Genomic DNA, 24899 nt, shown 5'->3' with positions numbered 1-24899 from the left:
CTGTTTGAAAAAAAATTGTTTTTAATTGTAAGTGTATACAAAATTTTGATGTTATGTGTATTTTTCTTGATCATGTTCCCATTTCTGTATAAATGGCTCTTATTTTGAATTATACATAGACATTAGTTAATAGAATATATTTCAGAATATTGATTCCATTTTTGAATAAGAACATGGCAAAAAGAATCACCTACATCCTGGCAAAGATAATTACATACCAATTATATACCACTTAAGTGTGTAGTTCAGATTTTTCTCACATTTTGAATTGGAATAGAGAAATATCAAAGGCATTTTAGGTACAAATAGGCAGTTTTAAATTGTTTGAATGTTTGATGAATTTTTTTTATTATTATTTAGATGATAAAGCCCCAGTGACAGATACAAATATTCCCTCTCATCTGGACCAGATGTTAGGTATTTTGCTACAGGAAGAACGGGAGCGAGAGTTCGGAGTGACAGGGCCGTGTATGGAATATTTGCTTCATCACAAGATCTTGGAAACGTTATATACCTTAGGAAAAGCTGATGTAAGTTCCTATCCACATGTTCTTGGGCATGTAATACATGCATTAATGTCTTAGAGGTAAAGAAGCTGCAAGTACTAAATTTAATTATAGAGGTATGTATTAAGCATGGTGGAATCCAAGTCAGGACTGTGAAAAACAGAAAATGTGCAGCCTGCACAATGTGACTGTCCAGAGAGCCAGCAAAGCCCTAGGATGCTCTAGGCGACAACTGGTCCTCAGGCTGCTGAGAATTACAGTGTAAACATTTATGAAAATATGCTCAAGGGCATGTACTCAGAATCAAAGGACGTGAGAAGGAACCCAGTGTAAACTGGGTTAGGAAAATAGGGCTTATTTTGCATAATCCAGAAAGAAAATGTCACTGATTATTCTGACATTACCTCTACCAATGAGTGGAGCCACGTTAAGTTTTTAGGCCTCATGAATCCTGAGAAATCTTTGCAAAACTGGTATTTATGATATAAATAATATTCTGTACCAGGAAACTTTAAAACTACATAAAAAGGCAAGTTTCAAAGCCTGTGGGGGTGCGAGGGAAAGGGAAGAACTTTGGAGTGCGGTTGGGAGGCCTGGCTTTGCCACTAACGCTATGACCTTGAACGTCCCTTTGGTTAACCTTCTTTCTCTTTAACATTTGAACAGGTGATCACGGAGGGCCTCCCTCAAGTCTCAAAATCTGTGCTTTTGTTCTGTGAATTTCTATAATATATGTGAAAATCAAACTGGAAAAAAAAATCAACATGTTTAAACACCAAATAGAGTTATGAGTAGTGGTATTACGGAAAGTTTCCTTTTAACTAAGTCTGTAGTACTCCCAATTCATTTTAAGTTAAATTCATGCAATTTATATTTTTGAGGCAGGATATCTGCTCCCCTATCGTGTGGAGAGAGGGATGGTACAACACTAAGTTGAATACAGATTAATTGATTTTTGAGTGAAGGTCAATAATTGTAGCATCTGGCAAATTAATTTTTATATCAGTGATTGTAAATGTTACAGGTCTATCTGAATAATGCAAAGTATTTGCTATCTAGAAAAAATACTGTGCATGAGATTATCGTTTATACCATTTCCAGATAGCATGTCTATGAGGATGCTTTGGAAATGCTCATTTTGTGACTGTATTTTAATTGCAAACAGTATAAGCAGGTTAGCGATAGAACACATAACCTTGTTAGTTTGTGCTCTCTTAACCCACAGCGTAAGCAATCATCAGGTTTACCTAGTTTTCAGCAAAGATTTAAAGCATGGCATGTTATAAAAACTTCCTTTTTAAATATTCATTGTTTATAATAATCATAATGTAAATAATTTTGCAACTAATGCAAAACAGCCATAGAGTTAACCATAATAGTTCGGGGTTACCCTAGCATTTAGAATACAAATAGGTTGATGTTGCCCAAACCAAACTGATTTCAACAGCGTGTCGTTACCATGCTGTCTGTCATCACATCGGCCTGCAGTTCCATTGGCTGTATTATACAGTCCCAGATGTAATTTTATTTCTAGAATGCCAGTCATTAATATTTGGTGGAGAATTGTATATTGAAAGACTCATTAATTGGCTGGTTGCATTGACTTTTGAGGGTGAAATACGTTCACATTCCTATTCTTTAAGCTTTTTGAGTAAGCATGTTTGTATCGTCTGTTCTCCCTTGTTTGCTTTTCTGTTCTTTGCGCCCAGTGTCCCCCAGGGATGAAGCAGCAGGTGCTGGTGTTCTACACTAAACTCTTGGGGAGGATCCAGCAGCCGCTGCTCCCGCACATTAACGTCCACAGGCCGGTGCAGGTATTTTCTTCTCCTTCTCCAAACAGCATTGGGTTCCGTTTCTTTTCATGTATAAATACTTTAATGTGATTGTTCTAAGATGAAAAATAATAAAGGAAATTATTCCAAAAATAACGTGTAAATTAGCAAATACTTGAGCTTCTGGTATGCAGCACGTTGTATTATATGCTCTATTTTTCTCTTAAAGTTTTATACATTAGTTTTTCCTTTAACTTATCTCTTCGACATCTCAAGGGGTTTATTGTGTGCTTATGAATTTTCTAGGGTGATATATTTGAAGAACTTACTAGTAAATCTCTTTTGTTGGAAGTGATGGTAAATAGTGTTCTGTCTGCAGAATGCAAGGTATTTGCATTATATGAAAATTGTAAATACTCTTAAGGCAAACAGATGGCTATTTACGTACCTGTAAAAAGTAACCCAAGTTTGAAACATTTTTTTTAAATTTTTTAACAGAAATTAATTCGACTGTGTGGTGAAGTACTTGCAACACCAACGGAAAATGAAGAAATCCAGTTTCTCTGTATTGTATGTGCAAAGCTGAAACAAAATCCCTACTTGGTTAATTTTTTTCTGGAGGTATGGTACTTGTCAACCTTCGAAGCATGCTTATATTACAATTATTTTGAGAATTGAATTCTGTAAATAATATTAGAAGGAATTACATTTTGTGGGTATCAGATGGCTTGTTTCACTTCCCAGAATTATTTTTCATTGACGATCAGTGTTTGTTTTAACCTGAAATCTTTTGAGGAAGCCACTCTTCAGAGAAAGTAGTTGAGCCGATCTACAGGGCAGTACAGGGCCTGGACAAATACAGACTCAAGGCTTAGCAGGGATGCAGCTTGAAGGGGAAAATCAGGGAGAGTGAGTCAGGAGCTTATAAACTATCATGTTATCAGCCAAGTCTGCTCTAGTGTGGAGCACGGGTAATCTGGCCTGGGGTCTGTGTGCGAATTGGGGCAGGATGCGCACAAGCCCGAGTGACCTCTCCAGCCTGGTATAGCAGTGGCAGTTGCTCTAGTATTCCGCCCTGTCTTTTCTTAGCCATAGTCGGTGGATCATACTTTACGTATTCCATCAATCAATGTTTTGGGTTTTACTCCCAGTTTTAAATTAGAAAATACTTCGTGTACTTCTGTCATTCACTTCTTTTTTTCTGCAGTGAAGTCATTTAGGAATGTAGTAGAAAAATTAGTTTGGGGGGCGCCTGGGTGGCTCGGTTGGTTAAGTGTCTGCCTTTAGCTCAGGTCATGATCCCAGGGTCCTGGGATCGAATCCCTCATCGGGCTCCCTGCTCAGCGGGGAGTCTGCTTCTCCCTCTTCCTCTTCTCCTTTGCCCACTTACGCTGTCTCTCTCTCAAATAAATAAAATCTTGAAAAAAACAGAAAAAATTAATTTTGCTAGGTTTTTTTAAAAATCTTTTTGTTTTCTTTTTCTTTTTGTCTTTCTTTCCCTAGATTAGGTACAAGTGAGGTACAGTGCAATTTGCTCTTTTTGGTCTGTGGTTCTCTTGAGTTTAACAAACCCACGGTCATGTAGCCACCACCAGCCTCAAGCGACACAGCAGGCCTGCCAGCCTCCCGCGGCTTCCTTGGAGCCCCTCTCCCTCCACCCCATCCTCAGCCATCACTGATGTGGTTCTGTCGTAGGTTTCCTCTTTTACAGAAAGTCACACAAATGTGATCAGCTTTCACGTCTGCCTTTTTTTTTTTTTTCCTTAGCATAATGCATTTGAGATTCAAAGATGAGTTTGGTCCCTGATACTGTTGAGTAATATCCCGTGGCGTGGGTGTATCACAGTTGTTTATTCATCCACCCGTCGAGGGACGTGGGGTTGTTTCCAGTTTGGGCAATTATGGGTAAAGCCACTATGCACATTCACACGTGGTTTTTTTCTGAGGACTTAGGTTTTCACTTCACTTGGGTAAACACCGAAGAGTAGGATTGCTGGACCCTGTGGCAAGCGTGTATTTATTTTCATAAGAACCTGCCAAACTGTTTTACCCCTTATCGTTTTGCATCCTGTCAGCGACGTGTGAGAGCTCCTGTTGTTCCCCATCCTGTCAGAGTGAGCGTTGTCAGGGTCTTGTTTTTAAAAATTTTAGCCATTCTAGTAGGTGGGTTTGTTTGCCGCTTCACTCTATTGACTAAGTCACCCAAGATCCTCTTCTGCACTCTTACTGAAGACAGGTGAGCAGCCAAGCTGCAAAAGTGCATGCATTTAAGTTTTTAGGTAGCGATAAAGAGGCCGAATGCCAGTTTTTCATGGTGGGTGTCCTATTTTGAAGGTTTGTTTCAAAATGGCTGAAATACACTTCTGATTTCAGATTCTAAGGGTTTATTACAGGTTTTTTAGGTTTTGGGATATAAATGTAGCAAATATCTCAATCTGGCTGTCTGAGATTTTTCCTCTCAAAGTTCACGTTAGTTACTTAAAGTTTTCTTAGATACCCTAGTTACTTTTGATGCTTGGATTTTTGCCCCAGCTTGAGCTTTAAGGACTTTTTCTCAGAATCCCTGAAACTCGTTCAGAAGGACACAGCCGTCGATCAGAAGCAGAGAAAATTTATGGGCGTACATATGCTGATGGAGAGATAGGTGTCCTCTGTTTTCCTGTCTCCCCAGAGACAGTTCCATTTAGACCTCACTACAAAGAATGCCCGGTTTTAAAGCGCATACTTCTCCACAGCCTGAGGTAGTAGGCATCTCCGTTTTCTCAAGAGTATTCATAAGCTTTTAATGTGGTTGTTACAGTCTTCCTGTCGTTAGAGTTATTTAAATGTATTTTATTTTCTCCTGCTGGTCAGTAAGCTCCTTGAGGACAAGGACTCTGTTGCATTAATCTTTGGGTTCCCACAACTTGTCTAGTATCCAGTATAATGTATAATAACTGCTTAATTAGCACTTGCTGAATGAATTTTCAGAGAAATGCAGCTATGTTACTTCTAAGTACAGAGAGTAATAAAAGTTCTTTGCAGTTGTCAGGCATATATCCCCTGAATTCTAATCTCTCTTTTCATGTAAAGCAGCTACTCTGTGCATCTACTATGGTTTAAGTGCCTATGGTAAATGAGTTAGGAACAGTCTTTGCCCTAAAGGAGTTCATAGTCTGGTGACAAGGGTAAGACTAATATTCAAGCTATAATCTGAGGTGGAGTAAGGTGAGTATCCTAAGAAGGATGCAAAGTAAATACGCCTTAAGTCTTCCTCAGATGAAGGGATTACATCTGCTCTTAGGTTGTTGGGAAAGACTTCATGGAAGAGTTTACCTTTGATTTGAGTCCTGACAGATGTTCAGATAAGAATGGGTGAACATACGTAAGGAAATGAAGATATAGAAGTCTGTGGTGTGTTCATGAAACAGTATAAAATTAGGATATGTGATAAGAAATGGGCCTGGAGAGATGGACTAGGAAGGATCAAAGGCTTTGAATGGCAGGATGAAGAATCTGAACATAGTTGAAGTCACTGGGGAGCCACCGAAGGTTTTTGAGCAGGGATGTTACTACATGATGGTGTCTGTACCTTAAGTCAGATTGATGGCAGCATCTTGTACAGTGGATTCCTTTGAAAGGAAAAAGAAAAGCAGAGGAAACCAACTTGGAAGCTGAGGGAGTAACCCCGACGAGAAGTGGCAAGGACTGTAAGTTGGAGGCAGTGAGGTGGAACGAAGTAAATATATTCCAGAGAGGCCAGAGGTAGGTGTTGTGTGGTCTTGTGCAGGAAGCAAGAGAAAGGATGATGAGTGCTTGAGTTTCTGAACCAGGAAGGTTGTCGCTAACAGAAAGTAGGGAGCCCTGAGGGAGCTTATGTTGAGGGGAAGATGGTAGTTACAGTTCTGGATGTTTTGAGTCCTCCTGGTATCCAATGGAGATAATTGGCAGGCATTGATCTTGCAAATCTGTGATTTGGGAGGGAAGTCTGGCTTCAAGAGATTTGGGGGTTATGTGTATAAATGTGCTGTGGCTATCGTTAAAACCCCTGAAGTAGAAAGGGAACAGTTTTGGTAAGAACCAAAGTGTAAGACAAGGCAACAGTTCCTCATCATCTGGGAGCTTGCTAAAAATGCGGATTCCATCACGACATTGTACACCTGAAATCAGTATAACATTGTCAACTATACCTCAGTAATATAAGTAAATAAGTTAAAATGTGGATTCCTTGGCTCTACCTCCAGATATTCTCATTCAGGTCTGGGTGGGACCCAGGAATCTGCATTTCTCTCAAGCCCCACAGATGACCGTGACGCCAACGGTCTTGAGTCACACTTTGAGAAACACTCGTCTGAGAAGTGAATGCTAGTCCAAGATTATTCTTCCTTTGCCATTCTTATCTGAGGTACCATTTCCAACAATACTCACATTCATAAGGACTGTGACATGCAACTGATTTTATAGGAAATTGGGAAGTTGTTTGGAGTAGTTGTTTCTTTTAACATGTGCTGTGGGCTCAATTTCTCAAGAAGATTGGTCCAAACTATATCTTTAACTGTAATAAAAGTGATTTATAATAACTATAATATAACTTTGGAAATAGAACTCTGAATTCATTCAGTACTGAGTGCACCTCTGTGATGGGTGAAACACGGTGAGAGGCCCCTGAGGAGACTTCTAACCTGTGTGTGTGATTTGATTTTTGCTCTTAGGTTCAAATGGAAAGCAAAACGCTTCCCCTGAAACTAATGATTTGCTTTGGTTACAATTCCTTTTTTTTTTTTTTTTTAAGACTTTATTTATTTGAGAGAGAGAGCACACACGAGCCAGGGGGTGGGAGAGGGAGAAGCAGACTCCCCACTGAGCAGGGAGCCTGACGTGGGACTTGATCCCAGGACCCTGGAATCATGATCTGAGCTGAAGGCAGACACTTAACCAACTGAGCCACCCAGGCGCCCTGCTTCGGTTAAGATTCTCTTTGTGTTTGTGTGTGTGTGTATTGGGGAGGTGGGACCGACATTTCAAGTAAATCTTTTCTCATCAAAAACACTAAAAAAAAAAAAAAAAAAAACACTAATAAAAAGGTCCTGAGAGTATTGAGTTCTTTTTATAAAGCAGAGGTACAGGGGAAACACAAAAATCATCTTAGAAAACTGATCTTAGAAGAATCAACATCGAGGCTCTGTATTTTAAGTAGCCCAGTGATGAGAAGACGATTAATTCCAATTGAAACCTCCTGAATCTTTTTTCCCCACTAACATCAGTTGTTACTAAAAACAGTTGTTTTTAGCAGTAGTCATATAGTTATCACTAATACTGTTCACTGCTTTTGGTCATGGTAAACCGTTTTGTACTTAGTGTAAAGAGTGTTATAAATGCCTGGGCAATTTTAAAATATCTAAAACACAACTTGTTGACGTCTGAGTGTTTTCATTTGTCATAACACTTTTTATCTATTGCCACATTGGCTAGACATTGAACGTGAGTTATAGAAAAACCGATAAAAATATGATTTCTGTTTTATAAGTCTTTTGATACGAATCTTACAGAACATGTGTTCTTTTTCAGAATAAGTTGAAGTCATTGGCTTCCAAAGGCACACCAGATGTAATTTCAGAAGACTCACTGAAAGGTCAGGATTCCGTGTCAACAGACACGGGCCAGTTCTGTCAGCCAGAGGAACTGTCTGGTGCTGTGGGGCTGGAGCACACAGAGACAGAAGATGAGCCTCCTCAGCAGATGGATGAGCTGTCCACCAGCTTGGATAGCCTAGCCGTCAGCCCACTGCCTGAGGCCACGGTTGTTCGTCCAAACCAGGATTACAACTTAGTGAATTCCTTGTTAAATCTCACTAGAAGTCCTGTGAGTCTTCCTTACTCTTTCCCGCTTACCTGATCACAGTTACGTGCATTTGAAATAGAAAAAAAAAAAAAAGAAAGTCTGTTCTTTTAGTGTAAAACATTACATCTTTTTCAGTTGAATTTTTCCCAAACAACTTGACATACATCTAATTCAAGAATTGAAGGGGTCTGTGTGTTTTCCCTCAGGATGGCCGGATAGCTGTGAAAGCCTGCGAGGGCTTGATGCTGTTAGTCAGTTTGCCGGAGCCTGCGGCTGCCAGGTGCCTCACGCAGAGCACGTGCCTGTGCGAACTGCTGACAGACAGGCTCGCCTCCCTGTACAAGGCCCTACCTCAGTCCGTGGATCCGTTAGATATCGAAACAGTGGAAGCGATTAACTGGGGGTAAGAATCATTACTTGTGTTTTCCCGTAGAAGCGACTTCTTAACACCTATACCTGTAAATTCGCTGCTATTTTGCAGGGATACAAATCTTTAGTTTTGGAAAATGTGACATTACTTGTGATCATTAAATGGGATTATTTTCTGAGGCTTGTTTTAAATGTGTTGCCAGTCAGGAGTGAACTGGTATGGGAACAATCCAGCTGTTACATAGTTAAGCTATTTTTCCATTATAATGAATAATTAAGACCTTAATTACATTAAAACCAATAACTTTGATTTTTTTTTTTTTTTTTATTCCTGAGAGAGGGAGCATCCTTTTGTAAATATGCCTCTTGGCAGTCTCAGTTTTGTGGCCCGCGTGTATGGACTCTCCCCTCCTACCCATCTTTTGGGGGTCCCCTGATTCTCATAGGAAAATGTGATTATCGCAGAACATTTATAAGTTTATAAGCAGCATGAGGAAAAGTACCCCAAATCCTGTCATCTATAAGCTGCCTAATGTTTTAGTATAATAACCTGTTACAATTTTTCTCTGCATTTTTAACTCTTCCTTGGTTTTTACTAGTCTTTTTCCACCCGCTATTCTGCCAACATCGGTAGGGCAGAGCCACAGGTTAACTTTACCGCTGTCCGGTGTTTTAAGGAGGAAGAGAAGCAGGCCACTTGTTTCTTTTTGCACACCCTCCTTTACCCTTTCTTCCACCCCAGGAGCTGAGAACCTCCCACACTTCCTTCCTGCCACTTGGTCAGATTTACCATGGGAGCATCAGGAGCTGTCTGTGTGGTTTTTCCTCTGCAGTTGCATTCTGTGTTAGTTTCTCTCTTCCCACTTAATGAGTGCAAGTTATTTACAACTGTAATTTGAAAGGTTTTCTCTAATCCTTGGCTTACTTTTATAAAACCTGCTTCTGGTGGTCATCCAGCACTGCCTGTATACATGTATCTTACTGCGTAAGTTCATTCACGGGCCTTCGTTGTTCCATGTGCGCTGAATTGGATTACCCCTTTGGGATTACTTTGGACTAAGCATTTCTTCTACGTCCTACAGCTTGGACTCATATAGTCATAAAGAAGATGCTTCAGCATTCCCAGGAAAACGAGCCTTAATTTCATTTCTTTCCTGGTTTGATTATTGTGATCAACTTATAAAGGAAGCACAAAAGGTTTGATTTTTTTTGTTACTTATTGATAATTTTAAAATGTAAATGTCTATTAAGTAAAATTTTGTCAGTTTATATCCCTGAATATGTCTTAATTATCTTAGGATAGCACAGTCAGTAAAATAAATACAACCAAATAAGACAAGAAAACGTGTGTGTGTGTGTGTGTGTGTGTGTGTGTGTGTGTGTGTGTGTGTGTGTGTGTGTAGTACAACTCTGGAAGAAATCACAGTTCAAGTTCTGCAATAGAAAATTGTATTTACAATATTACAACAGAAAGCTCCATAAGGTGACATTGGCCTCCCTCCATTTCTCCTCTTTGGGGAGACGTTAATACTCTATGGGGATTGGGATAATATTTTTGTCCTGTTCACCTTGTTCCTGAAAATTTAGATAAAATGTAAAGGACCCAGTAGCTAGCATCTAATCTAGGTTTATATGCCATTGACCGTCTCAATAGGCAAGTTTGTTTTTCCACATTAATTCAAATGGAGAATGCAAACTGACTTATTGATGTTACAAATTAATTTCTCTTTTCCGTTAAAAAAAGAAAAAGATAGCGATGCTTTTTCCATATTCTAGACCGCTGCTATTACTCTTGCCAAAGCTGTCCACGAAAGGTTTTTTATTGGAGTTATGGAACCTCAGCTGATGCAAACGTGAGTGGCCTTTTCCCTTAAAAAACAAAAAGTTGCTATTTCATGTCATTTTCCACACTAATGACGTGTTTGTTGTGCCCAGTTCTGAGATGGGTATTCTAACATCAACTGCTCTGCTCCATCGCATTGTTCGGCAAGTAACCTCTGATGTTTTGCTTCAAGAAATGGTGTTTTTTATCCTTGGAGAACAGAGGGAACCGGAAACTCTGGCAGACGTTAGCAGACACCCTTTAAGACATAGGTTAATAGAGCATTGTGATCACATATCTGATGAGGTAAGCTGTGTAAGATTTAGAATGGGACTTTGAAGCGTAATTTTAATGTACTTGTGATGTTTTGAATATAGCTTCTTGATGTGGCTTTAAAATCAAAAGCATGACTTACAGGATGGCAAGAAGAATCGTTTATTCAGAGATGTTTTTCAGTTAGCCTTTATCATTTTGGTTTCAGATAAGCATAATGACGTTAAGAATGTTTGAACATCTTTTACAAAAACCCAACGAGCACATTCTTTACAACTTGGTCCTAAGAAATCTCGAAGAAAGAAATTATACCGAGTATAAGCCTCTGTGTCCAGAAGATAAAGATGTGGTGGAGAATGGATTGATAGCAGGAGCCGTGTAAGTCCTCACCCAGCCTTGCAAGCTTAGCATTTCCTACAGAACTGTCATCTTCTCTCTCCTCCTACTTCTGTCCCTTATTTGTAAAAAAAAAAAAAAAAAAAGGCCTCTAACAGTTTACAAGATTTTTGAAAATAAAATTTAGATGCCATGATATCACCATACCTTTAAATCACAAGTGGTATTCTTTAAACGGAACAAAATCAATATATTCTGGAGTTTGATGTTTGTATAAAATGTTAATTTCCCTATAAAATGTAATTCTTTAATTCTTTTATTAGCAAAACCATGTAATGTTTTCCAAGAACATGACAGAGAATCTCATTGGTTTAGAAAAATGTAGTAAAATGTTGTCTTTTTTATACATCATTCAATTAAACGTAGAGATCTGGAAGAAGACCCATTATTTACTGACATTTCGCCGGATAACACTCTGTCAAATCAGGAGTGGCTTAGCTCTTCACCCCCTGCTACTCCAGACCACCCCAAAAATGATGGGAAAACTGAAGTCCATAAAATTGTAAATAGGTGAGTTGCCATATAAATTTGACTTACATCTCTTTTGCTTGTTTTTATAACCCATAACAGCTCTGTTCTTAGATTGTTACAAAGATATATTGTAAATTCAATCTTCCCTTCTTTAATCTAAAGATTATATCAGCTTTTTGTCATGTTTATATAGCAAGTGACAGCCTCGGGGCAACAATCGATAGCAAAGGGGAAAAGCTCTACTTAACATAGAAACAAAAATAGGTAGTAGTGGTTAGATGAACCTTCAGATGGCCCTGCTTTTTTTAACATAAAAATTTTTAAGTCATTCTCAGTTGGAACAACACGGAGAATGTCCAGTTTGACAAATTGCACTTCTTAGTCATGTACTCATGTATGCTAAGCATGGGGCCATTCCCTTTTGATACTTGTGGTTTTACTTTTTTCTTTTTCTTTTTCTTTTTTTTAAGTGCCCTTTCTCTGGCGATATTCTCTTTCTTCCTTGATGTTCTGTTTCTTCCTTTGCAGCACTGTCACTGATGTGCCTGGTTCTGGCAGGTGACTTTAGAGAAATTGCATGTGGCTCAAGATGCAAAATTAGGGTGTATAAAAATCTTCAATTACTTAAAAGCCAGTTTCCTGACAAGAACAGATATCATGGCAGTCTGTCATTGTGCTGGAATGTAAAAGATCATTTTAGGCTTACTTCTTCTTTTTTTTTTTTTTTTAAAGATTTTATTTATTTAATTGACAGAGACAGCGAGAGAGGGAACACAAGCGGGGGGAGTAGGAGAGGGAGAAGCAGGCTTCCCGCCGAGCAGGGAGCCCGATGCGGGGCTCGATCCCAGGACCCTGGGACCATGACCGGAGCTGAAGGCAGTTGCTTAACCAACTGAGCCACCCAGGCGCCCCTAGGCTTACTTCTACTTTAAGTGGAAAGAGTGATTATTAAATAAAACCTTTGAGATATGAAAGAGTAATCAGTCAGTAAAACTGATTCAAGATGAAGTACTTAAGAATGTATCATTTTGTTTTTCAAGTTTCCATTTGCATCAACACTTGGCTAAACTGAAGATATCATTTGATAGTTTAAGGTATAAAGATACTGAATTGTGGGAGTATTTCTGTTATTGACTATGGCTTTCTCATTTAAGTTTTCTCTGTCTGGTACCCGATGAAGCAAAATCGTCCTACCATGTCGAGGGCACTGGATATGACACCTACCTCCGAGATGCTCACAGGCAGGTAAGGGAAGTAGTTAATTTTTGGAAGTGAAATCTAATGAGTGCACATACACACATTGTCCCATTGCCCACAGTCATTTCTCCGAAGGTTTCCCTCAACGAGACCCGAACTCCCTCTTGTTACTTTAACTTCAGGCAAGTGACCTTACTTTGCCTTTTGCTGGCTGTCTGTCTCAAGATTTCTTTATGCTTGCTCCCCTTCCTTTTCCTCCTTCCGCTGTGTCTCCCTCCCCACCTCTCCCCTTCCCTTGTCTCCCTCCGTCCCTCTCTGTCTCTTCCTTCCCTTTCTTTCTATACTTTAAATTCTATCTACCCCCCTACCCTTTTCCCTGCTGATCCAAAACATAACTTCTAAATGATTCTACCCACCCCCCCCTTACTCTTCGTCTACAGGAATGCCCTGTCCCCTTCTCCACCCCTTTTCTTACCTGAGCAGTTACATACGGGTGCCTCGCTCCCTCCCTCCGTGCGCTCCCTACTGCCTGCCCCCGCAGCTTGCTACCTCCCTGATAGGACCCTCTGAAAGGTCTGCTCTGAAGTAGTCACCTAAATGGCCTTCTCAAGGTCTTCTTTCCTCTCCCTAGCATTTTACAGAAGTCCTAATTTTAAAATGTCTCAAGTCAGAAAAATGCACATTTAATTTTCATTTAAATCCTTGAGACTGAAGTGTACAGTTCTGTATAATTAATTTGCATGTGCCTGTAGCATGAATGCGCAAGTCCAGATGACTGCAGGAGTGACTAGAGTAATTGTGTAGCTAGCGCCTTCAGGGACGAGAGGGTGAAGGCAAGACTTCAGGAGTATCAACTGGATTTTTAAACTGCGTTTATTCTTTCTGTAAAGTTCCATTTCCATTCTCTACAAATGCAGTTATTGTGGATTGTTTCAGAAATATTAGAAGACAGACAAGGATAAAAAATGTTTAATTTCTAGGTAAGAATTTCAGACATGTTAATGGGAAAATGCTTTATTAAATATTGGGGTGTGGTTTAGGATAGAAAACTGTCTACTGAAAGCCAAATTGGTTGAAACTCACAAAATACTGAAGAAGCTGGCTTTCTGATTGTTTTAAATAATGTTTTTCTTTCAAAAGTTGAAGTTAGTGCTTCATGGTGAGAATATGATTTAATTTCAGGTAATTTCCAAACTAGAGAGGTCAGAGTAATGTTGCCTTATTGAATAAGGGGAATCTGAAAAGGGAAAGAATGGGGAAGAAAACTTTGTTCCAAATTTCTTTTGTTTAAACTCAGGTAAATTATGTGTTGGGGAAGACGTTTCAAATTTATTTTTATTACCTGAGGTCTTGTGCTTATCAAAACCCATGTTGTTTATCCCAGTGGTAAACTGTAGTGAAGGACCAGTTTCTTATTATTTCCAGTCTGTCACAGACAGATTACACTTGGGTAAAATATAATAAAAATGAATTACTAGAAAGATGAAAAAAAAAATACCGCCCCTGGTTATTTTATTCGATTCAGCAGACATAAAATCTGCTCAGTTAAATGCAGTCAGCCCGACAACATGCATCTGTTCATCTATTTGCATGTAATGTTTTCAGATAGATTTGATAATGTGGCTAGGGCTTACTTTGCTTTTTAAATTTTCTCTGAATCTGTGATAAAAGTAAGTAGAGTTAAATTCCTCTAAAGGAAAACACATGCCTATGTTTTCATCAACATATGTTGGCACTGGTGGTCCTAAGCTTACCTGTGCTTCTCCTTAGCCTGTTCCCTGAGTCCTTTCCTCTCCCACGGGCGCCTCCCACGGAACAGACACTCGGCACTCACGTGCACTCTTATATGCCTGTTTGAGGAAATTATTTCTGTTTGAGCTCGATTTGTTCTGGTTTGTTCTTTAATGATGCAAATGCTTTTCCCTAGTTCCGGGACTACTGTACTATCTGCTTAAGATGGGAGTGGCCTGGATCTCCAAAAGCATTGGAAAAGTGCAATTTAGAAGCTACTTTCTTTGAAGGTCATTTTTTGAAAGTTTTATTTGACAGAATGGGAAGAATTCTTGATCAGGTAATAAGCTTTAAAATACTAATTTTCACATGATTTTGTTAATGGGTGAATGTCTAGTTTTAGTTTAGATCTTTAATAAAGTAGTTTTGTTTTCTTAGTTTTTCCACTAGATGACTTTTTCGTAAAGCTTGATTGCCAGCAAGTGGTGCGTTTCTGATGCATTCATTATATTCGAAACCTTTATTCTGCCTGATGGCTGTTACGTAATCATATATTTTACTTCTCATTATAGACCGTTCTCTTAATAACCTTCACACATTTTGGAGGTGATTAAAATGCTTTCCTTGCATGACGTAGAAAGCCTTTTCTTTTATTAGTAGAGTTCGTACAGATACAAATTGAGTCAACCTTGTAAAGTTCAATTCAGACGACCTTAAATGTCATTTCAAATTGAATCCTGAGCACTCCGGTCTCATTAAAATGACAGAACGATATTAGATGAATCTGCTTCTTCAGATAAAGAACTTATGAAAGATACTCATTTTCATAAGGGGGAGATGAAATGAAAAAGGTAAATTTACTTATTCCAAGGTAGACAAAAAGCACCATCAGCTGGTATGTTGCTGTGTGTGTATGTCTGGCTGTCAGGAGAAATGAATTTGGGATTACAGAACCCCTCCCACCCTCCCTCTCTCCTTGACACATGAACAAAGTGAGGCTAGAGCTTTGAAATGCTTTACACCCTGGGATATACACTTGAAATACAACCACCTGGCATAATACTTGCCTCAACAGAGAAATTTGACTTAACCAATTCGGAATTAATTTAAAATTATATATTAAAGTACTTGTTCTTTTTTAGCATTTTAGTTAAATATTTATGTGAGCATAGGGAGTTGTAAAAGAAATTTACTCCCTAAGCAGGCTGTCTTCAATTCCCAGAAAGCCAAATAAAGAAATTATAATTTAAGAAGTATTTCACGGGGTTAGACTTCAGTCAGTACTGTTTCTGATAGTAATCAGTAAAGATATAGAATAAGTCCTTTTTTCTTTTAACCTCTTAATAGCAAGTGCTGTATTTCGCGTGTTTGGTTGGTTGGTTGGTAAATCCAGCTCTTGTAGGCATTAGGCCGTATACACGTCATATACCTCTCGGCTGTGGAAGCCCCCTGGGTAGCGGGGTTCATCAGTTCATTTTGTTCTTTGTGCTGGTTTGCTAAGCTTCATTTGGATCTCGGGTATTTTTCCCTTTAGTTTATGGAGTGCTGACATAAAAGGATACTTGGAGGCAGAATATCCTGAAATGCTTTGAAGTTCTTTTTATTTCAGCAGCTAGCACGTCACAGGGCAGAGCTGATTCATGCACGCTGTCTCCACCATTCTTCTGTAACGCTCAGTGCTGGGCAAGACTGACTTCTGGTCATACTTTGTCAGGGAGGATCCCTAGTTGCAGTTAATGCGACGTACAGCTGGTTCACTACAGGCCCCAGCCTCAAACCTTTGGTCTTAAAACCCTTGATTTTCCAAGCCTTTTTTGGTAAGAACATCATGTAGTCAGATCTCAAAGACAGTCATGAGTCCTGGTGTGCTAAGCGTGCTTGGTTTAGTTTCATTTTCTCTCTTTTCTAAATGTGTTTTGGTGAGGAGGATGTTTGCCTGTATTTTCTTAGTATAGAGATAGCGTCAGGGTAACCAGCCTGGGATTAAACATTTACTACATATAATTTAGTGAAGTAGCTAGTTTCCTGCATGTATAATTGAGAAATTATGAAATTATTATATATAATATATAATTATATGTATTATATATTATATACATTATTATAAATGAGAAATTATTCATAATACTGTCATGTTGTCACAATGTTAATTTTTCAAAAATACCTTATAACACAAACATTTAGTATTATTTGTGATGATTTTATGAAGATAGTAAAATGCTGAGGTCCATAGGCAGAATGTAAAGAACACCATGAAAAATGTAGGGAGGTAGGTCCAGCTTCTCTCTGCCCCAACAGGGGAGAGTGTGATCTTGGGCAGCTGTGCCCCTTGTCACATTTTCTTCTTGTTAAGGTGAAGCTGATGTTACTTGCTGTAACCTCCTACATAGATTTGCTTGTGAGAATTAAAATGAAGAAAACAATTTAAAATACTTTAAAAAGTACAAAATCTTGTTAAGTACAGGAGTTTTTAGAAATTTCAGAGGCTATCATACTGTAATTTTGACTAAATCATATGATTTTGGCTATCTGTAAATTTAGCCTTTTAGGAGAAGGGTTGAGACTGAGTTTTCTGGTGACGCAGTATGTATGTTTTTTGTTTTGTCTTGTTTTGGGGTGTTTTTTTTTTTGTTTTTTTTTGTTTTTTTGGTCATTAGTATGCTTTTAAGTCAAAATTTATTGCCCTAAAATTCAGGCCTTAAATTTAGTGTGAGCTCGAAGATGGGCCAAGTCCATTTGATATGTCAGAAAAATCTGGTTAGCTTTCGTTTCAGGTGAATACTGTATGTAAAAGTAGAAAATACATCCAAAATAATAGATATAAGCACTTACTGTTAACCCAGGAAAGGGTTATTCATATTAAAGAAAAAAGGCCAACTTGTTTTAAAGTTATTACCATTATGAAGTAGAGACCATTTCAGAGAGAGAACAATTTCTGTGTAGCTGAGATTTGTTTTCATTTTCACATTAAAATATAATCTGAGTCAGCCTTAAACTTCTTAAACAACCAAGAACATAGATTCTTGTTCACATAAAGCTAAAAACCGAAGTAACACCCTGTAAGGAAAATAAAAAGTTTAGGGGGCAACTTATATCCCTGCTGAAAGCCAAATTCTCTTGACTTGTTGAAGCTCCTATAAATGGCAGAATTTAGTGACCTAAAAATCTGAACTACCAGAAATCAAGTCACATACAAAACTGTACTAAAGTTGTATTTTAAGTGATTTTGTTCACATGCTTTACCAAATGCATTCTTCTTAAAGATTTTTAAAAATGTTTCCTCTGTGCCTAAAATACAACTTCATGTGAATTCATTGTTTGTTATGAAGTGAGTCCTGGAGGCTATATTCTGTTGCATATATTGTCAAGCTGGAGAATATGCTCTTCAAATTACCCTTCCATAGGAATAGTATCTCCTTTCATTTGTCTTGCTTGAGGCTTGATTGTGAATAAGAGTGACTTAGGGATCGTTTTTCTTCGTTCAGAAAATCCATGTTCACAAATCTCATGGTAAAAAAAAAACAAAACAAAAAACAAACCAACCCGCTACAGTTGGACTTCTAACACAGGACTTGTGGTTTCTCCATGTCACAGGACTTTCGCTCTTTTTTGGCACATGCCCTAGCATTTGTTGTCTTCCAAATGCCAGTGTTCACTTCTTAATTGGTGTTCATTGTATCAAGGGTTTATTTTTATTTTTTTAAAGATTTTCTTCATTTATTTGAGATAAAGCGAGAGAGAGAGAGCATGAGCAGGGTAGAGGGGCAAGCAGACTTCTCGCTGAGCAGGGAGCCCGACTCGGGGCTCCATCCCAGGACCCCGGGATCATGACCTGAGCCAAAGGCAGACCCTCAAACCGACTGAGCCACCCAGGCGCCCCATATATCAAGGGTTTAGCAGTTGCTCAGTGAATGGAGTGAAGCAGGCAGAGTCTGTAGTTAACATTCACTCGTCCCGAATCCCTTTTCTCTTCCCCAGCCTCAGCGCGGGTTACTCACTCGCCTCCAGCCCTCCCACAGAAGTCAGTTTTGTCGCAGCCACTCGGTTTCCTTTGGCTGCTTAGAAGAAAGCTGGAAGGAATGAGATTTCTGTTGAAAGTTCTAGGCATGATGACAGCAACTGTTTTTGTACAGTGTGCCTTTTGCTTTGATTTTGATATAGTCTGTAAAGCATCTCCAAGCTGTTTTTTTTTTTTAAATATTTTATTTATTTATTTGACAGAGAGAGAGAGCACAAGCAGGGGAAGTGGCAGGCAGAGGGAGAAGCAGGCTTCCCGCCGAGCAGGGAGCCCGATGCGGGGCTCCATCCCAGGACCCTGGGATCATGACCTGAGCCGAAGGCAGACGCTTAACTGGCTGAGCCACCCAGGCGCCCCTCCAAGCTGTTTTCTATGTGGAGTAAACAGATTAAAAATAAAAAAACTAGAATTCAAGTAAAATGTGATACAACATGCAAAAAGATGTGTGAGGAATTGTACCCAGATGTATAAGTGTTTTGGGAGCGTTAATGCTCTTGTGTAAATGAAATGATGCTTGTCTGTTGTAATCACCATTTTGAACCTCTTCATTCACTGTGAGGCATGTGGTGGTCATTTCTATCCCCAGGTACTCTCCTTCTGCTGAGAAGGTTCTCTGGTGTATCTGACTTTATTTTATTGTATACATGCTCCTGATAATTGGCAGTAGTTGAATAATCTAAAAGATGAAAAATATCGTTTCTAAAATTAGACTACTGTATTTTGAAAGATCTTAATAGTTCCCTTTCTATCTTTGGTCTTCTATTCAGTGTGTCCTATGTTGCTGTTATTAATGTTACATATGACACTTCAGTGAGTTTTGATGACCTCTTGAGCACTCATTACTTAGAACAACGTGCGTAAAACAGAAGCATTATGACTGTGTTACATATTTGTATTTTTCACATGTCTATATGCACGCTTTTTTTCCCTCCTGAGTTTTAGCACTGTGATATATGTACTTTGACTAAGACGGTGAGAGCCAAGTTAGTTATCAATGTTTTCGTTGTAGAAGAGCGTGTGGAGGGAGGAATAAGACGGAATATTTTCCTTTCCTGAAAAGACACATTGAAATGGTAAATGAAGTGCTCAGGTATATACATTATAAATAATGTCAAATGTCTTTTTGTTTTCTACCTCTTCATAGCCATATGATGTAAATTTACAAGTCACCTCCGTGTTATCTAGACTTTCCCTCTTCCCTCATCCACACGTACACGAGTACCTTTTGGATCCTTATGTAAACCTTGCTTCTGGCTGTAGATCCCTCTTCTCTGTCATCGTCAGGGTGAGTTCTTAGTTCTGTTTATGTTCTCTCGGATTGATGAAACCTGTGATACACATGTCCATTAACGTTCCTTAACCATTGTATGTGCTTAGAGTCACATAATGGGAAATACTACTTGTGTACTGTCAAGAAGTCGTTATTTTACTCTAGCATGTGGAGAAAAAAAGAAAAATCCATTCTTTTAAATGGTAACATTTATATTTTAAGGAACAGGTGTGAGGCCTTTGCCAAAATCGTTAATGTGAATAGTGAAGGGTGACATTCTTCATTTAGTAATAGGAAGTTGAGTGTCTTTTTTTAATCCTGGAAATCCCTGTGTAGTTGGTTTCAGGAACGCAGTTCCTTTTGTCTCTGATGCAGGTTGTCGGAGACCTGATGGTGCGAATTCAGCGTATTCCAGACTTTACTCCCAAGCTTCTGTTAGTCAGAAAGCGATTGCTTGGCTTGGAACCTGAAGGCCCTATGTAAGCCAGTGTTTTACATGTTTTTGATCTAAACAAGTCACCAAAGCTTGATGAAATGGTAGTATCTTGAATTGACTTACTGTTTGCTTTCCTTTTACCAGCATTGACCACATCACTTTGCTAGAGGGTGTGATCGTGTTGGAAGAGTTCTGTAAGGAACTGGCGGCAATTGCATTTGTGAAATACCATGCTTCCTCCACACCGTAATAGCGTCCTCCAAGGAGCTAAGGGAGCAGAACTGTAGTGTACATTTCATCAAAAAAGACTCAGCTTCACCCAGCCGAGAGGATAAAAAGCCTTTTTAAATGAAGTACTGCTGTAAACTGGACAGAACCATTAAGAACCCATTGAGTGGACATTCTCAGTAAAATGTATGATGTTGTTTTCATTGGCTTTACCGTAATGGTTCTATATGTAAGATTGCACGTCCTTGAATCCAGGATACAATCAAAGGAACTTCAGGAAAGAAGCATTTCTAATGCCTGTGTGAAAAGCTGCAAAATTTCTGATGTCATGACTTTGATGATATTTCTGTTATTTTAATATCCTTTTAGGTAGCAAGGCATTTTGACATTCTCTGGGACTCAAATGCTTATATTCTTTTGGATTAATAAGTAGCAAAGAAAAAAAAACGAACTAATTTTATAACTTTTTAAGGTCAGAATTCTTATCAAACAAAATATGGAAAAAAACTGTAAATGAGAAAAAATACAATTCAGAAACCATCAAATGAGTTAATAGGAGATAAAAATGTGTAGAGCACCATTAACTTTCTTCAGCTTTTCTAAGAATAACAATTTAATATGATAAAGAAGTTCTTGATTAATATATATTTTTTAAAAAAACGTTCTTTTACTCTTGGTGCACATAGCCATGTTAGTGATTGATTTTCACGTATGGGTCCCAGTATATTTAAACTGTCATTTTTGCAACAATGTTGAATTTGTGCTCACCATTGGTAATGTTTGCTGAAATAGTATTTTTTTAAGCTAATGAAAATATATTGGGTTGCGAACCTTTTTTTTTTTCCTTCTGTCCCTCTCTGAAAGTTGCTTTATAAAAATTGCTTTATAATTTGATTTCTTACTGAAATGCATGGTAGTGTCTAGGCGGGAACGGATAACCCTTTGGCAGCAATCAAAATGCCAGTGGGCCTCCTCAGTGTTTACAGTTGTTTGTTTTTTGGTTTTTGTTTTTTTTTCCATTTTGTTCAGTCTTTTGTTTTAAATGATTCTAAGATTTAAAAGGAAAACCAGTCTGTCCTGTTTACGTGTTAAGGAATTTTGGGTCAATTGGGTCTATATGAAGGACTGTGTGGTAGTTCAGCGGAGCTGTGCTGTGCACGGCGTGCTTCTCCTAGATTTACAGAATGCTGTTTGCTGATCCACTTTCTACTCCTCCTTTGAGTGATGCTTGTCACTCAGATGTTGCTTTTAAGCTTTCTTCTTCCTCTCCTCCTCCTCCTCCTCTTCCCGTTGAAATGTTAAGCAGCAGCGCTTTGTGCTTTATCTCTCCATTTGCTGAAATTTGCCGGGAGCGGACTATCAAAATTTCCAGCTTGGAAGGAGGCGTCGCTGCTCCTTGTAAGAAGTTGTTTTATGTAGCGTGTTTGTGTATGTACATCATGTGGCATGTGCATAGAAGCGCATTTTACACCTTCTGCTAATTTTGTTGTATTTTTCTGATTTATAGTTAGTTTTGGCTATTTATTAAGAACAAAATAGCAAAAGATTATGAATATTCTTGGCTCTAGAATGCTTATCAATGTTAAGACTACCTTTCTAGTTTAATGCAAATCTTTGTTAGCTCAGTCTAAGCACATTTATTAAGCGCAACAAGGAAAAAAACAAAAGTGGGAGATGGTTACTTTGTGCGTGATTTTCTTCAAATGATTTTTAATGACGGGAAAGCATTGTTCAGTGCTCTGTATTTATTGACCAGCCCACGCGAGAAACACTGCAACATTTCCATTTTTAGACATGGCTGTAGTCAGTTACTTTGATGTAGGTTTATTTAAAATAAGGCATTAAGAGATAGTAGATACTTCTTAATGTTTGCGCAGTGCTCAATGGGTGTATTAGCAATTACCTCTCAAGCCAAATACTATTTTATCCTTGATTTCGCAATGGGACCTTACAGCTAATACATGACACCAAGCTCAGAAAAGCTTTAACTTTTATATTTGTGTGTGTGTGTATGCTGCTTCTTAATTTTCCTAAGTTATTGTAATGATTTTGATCTGTAGTCAGCTAAAGCTTAAGATCTAAGTTGTTTCTCTTCTGAGCTTCTCTTTCTTTCTTCTTCCTGTTTAGTTCAGACAGACCTAGAGCCAGCACAAGTTCTCACAGTGAGTTGGATTTGTCAGTGAAACAATGTGCTACTAGTCTATGTCGTACTGTCTTGTGAAAGCTGAATATTTCTGTTACTCAGTACTTGCAAAACAGTGACTCAAATGCACTGTGTTGGGTGGAAAGTAGCACCTTAACAACCGATTGCCATAGCAAGTTCCAAGATGAATGTTAGCCCGGCTTCACATCAGTATAAATAGGTATGCACATTGTTTTTAACTTTCTAACAGTATAGTCTTTGACTTTATTTTTAGTAATGAGCCACATTCTTCACTTGCTAGAACTCAGATTTGTCCTCAGCCAATTATCATTGTATTAGTCACATTCTAACTATGTAATGTTCTCATAATGTATCTATCTGTGCAATATGGAAGCTATGAGAGGATTCATAGCCCTTTGGTTTAATTGTACATTATTATGTGTGTGTACATGTGTATATATGTGTGTGTGTGTGTGTATGTGTGTGTATACACACACATACACACACACACACAAAAGGACCAAAATCCTTGGCTTGCTTACACTGTTGCTAGTGTAAAGATTGTTACACTTAATTTTACGGGGCACAAATTATGGAATTACTTCATAATTCATGGTGACATATTTCCATAAATTATCACATTAATATACAATTCCCTTTTAATTATGAAGTTCACAGGTATTGACAGAAGTTGCAGTCAAGTGCTAAAACCACAAATTATATGGCACTTATATTTTGGGTTGTATAATTAATCAAAATATGCATGTCATTGTGACACTTGATATGTTAAAACATGATAGATAATCATATTTCTGGGCCCTGTAAAATAGTGTTACTATAATACTCTGGCCTCCTGCCTTGTTTACATTAAACAAAGGATATTTGGTAAATTTTTCTATTGAACATTGTGTAGGTTACTGACAGTATTACCAAGGCCGGAGTTCTTGGGCCGTCTGTGAAGAAAAACTCTTCAGATGGTGATTGTGTACCTACTATTTCTTCAAAAGGAGGTTGTGATTAAGTTCAACTTTTTGTGCTAATGATGCATGCAGGACTAAGAGGGATAATCCAAAAATAAATAATGTAATTTAAGCAAAGTGTCTTATATTTTTATAGAATTCTAATTGAAAACATTTTATTCACTGATAAGCCTAAAACAGTAATTCATACACAGCAGGGTATGGTACACATTGGGGTGCCTGGCTGGCTCCGTGGGTGGAGCATGAGACTCTTGATCTAAAGGTCGTGAGTTCAAGCCCCCACATTGTGTATACAGCTCACTTAAAAAAAAAAAAAATATGACACACAACAGTTCATGGGTCACTATAGCATTGATTCCAGGGAGAGAACAAGAAGGAACAGAATCAGAACATTTGTGGCAGGGGAATGTATAGCTTGAAAAATCCCCCTGAGTGAGCCTCATTATATACCCTACACCCCACTCCTTAATAACCACATCCTTAAAGGAAGGAATGTTTATACAAGTCTTAGAAAAACAATTCATTATAAGCATTATTTCTTAACATATCTGTAACGCATATAAAAACTGTTTTCTTTAACTGGCCCGTAAAGACAATTAGACTCTAGGCTTATTCCATTCATTTGAATATTTGCCAAAGTGCCCTGATTGGAAACTGAAAGAAACACATAATACATAGCGCAGTCAGGGAGAGAAAAAGCGTAATTATTAATCCCACCTACCCAGGATCTTTCAGCCACTGTTATTCAAAATAGTTTTAGAAGGACTTAAAAGAGAACAGGTTGAAAGGATGTAGGGAGGTAGGTTTAGACATTGAGTTGAAATTACCCTTCTTGCCTTGAGCTGCTATAAAAGAAAAACTGCATTTTAGGGATGTATAATCAGATCCCTAGTCCAAAAACCTGGTTGAGACTGCTATTCATTAAGAAATTTGCAGTGTTTCATCTGGAAAACTTGTTATCTCAAGGGAATTTAAAGAACTGACATAAAATTGTTAAAGTCAAAATTTTGGGAGAGTAACTCTCAAAAGTTACATCTCAAAGCAAACAAAAAATGAGCCAGCAGAAGCACTGCATGACAGTTTGATGCCGAAGGATCCATGGATGGAAGAAGTGGAATCGGTTTTAGTTGGTCTTAAGCCGGTTAGGAAAGTTGTTGCTCATGGGCCTAGCTCTTAGGAGAGACTGGCTTTTAATTTTACTTGATCTATACCTGACTGCCATTCAGGGAGATCCATCAAAGCCTGTTTCGTGTACACTCACCGCTTATGGTTTGTTGTGTGCATCAGAGATTTTTCTGTGTTAGAGTAGCATCTCTGAACATGTCAAAAATATGCTGTCACAAACAATAATTTGGTTATTCAACAAATAACCTACTGAGAACTTGGGATGAGCCAGGTTTTAAGGTGCTAGAAACAAGCAATTTCTGTCCTCAAGAGGTCACAGTCACAGGTGAAGGAACTCTGGTG

General features: G+C 38.4%; 1 protein-coding gene across 2 annotated transcripts in view; it reads left to right on the top strand.

Annotated features, from left to right (window-relative positions):
- FHIP2A (FHF complex subunit HOOK interacting protein 2A) overlaps positions 1–23549 on the top strand; it is a 34327-nt gene extending 10778 nt beyond the window's left edge. For both annotated transcript variants that reach the window (XM_025880460.2, XM_073904162.1), the window contains exons 3-17: positions 361–530; positions 2216–2320; positions 2777–2899; positions 7826–8119; positions 8305–8501; positions 9550–9664; positions 10244–10320; positions 10403–10595; positions 10771–10940; positions 11325–11468; positions 12584–12674; positions 14554–14697; positions 19520–19660; positions 20021–20124; positions 20226–23549. In XM_025880460.2, coding sequence (XP_025736245.1) covers positions 361–530; positions 2216–2320; positions 2777–2899; positions 7826–8119; positions 8305–8501; positions 9550–9664; positions 10244–10320; positions 10403–10595; positions 10771–10940; positions 11325–11468; positions 12584–12674; positions 14554–14697; positions 19520–19660; positions 20021–20124; positions 20226–20331 — 2174 coding nt within the window. In that variant the 3' untranslated portion in view covers positions 20332–23549. The remainder of the gene's footprint in view (positions 1–360; positions 531–2215; positions 2321–2776; positions 2900–7825; positions 8120–8304; positions 8502–9549; positions 9665–10243; positions 10321–10402; positions 10596–10770; positions 10941–11324; positions 11469–12583; positions 12675–14553; positions 14698–19519; positions 19661–20020; positions 20125–20225) is intronic.
- Positions 23550–24899: the final 1350 nt, after the last annotated feature.

Source organism: Callorhinus ursinus, unplaced genomic scaffold (genome assembly GCF_003265705.2).
Source record: "Callorhinus ursinus isolate GAN/ISIS: 27379988/994484 unplaced genomic scaffold, GSC_fseal_2.0 scaffold20, whole genome shotgun sequence".
In the NCBI taxonomy this organism is placed as follows: domain Eukaryota; kingdom Metazoa; phylum Chordata; class Mammalia; order Carnivora; family Otariidae; genus Callorhinus; species Callorhinus ursinus.
The sequence above is the reverse complement of the archived record's forward strand: the minus strand, read 5'-3'. Positions and strand labels throughout refer to the sequence as shown.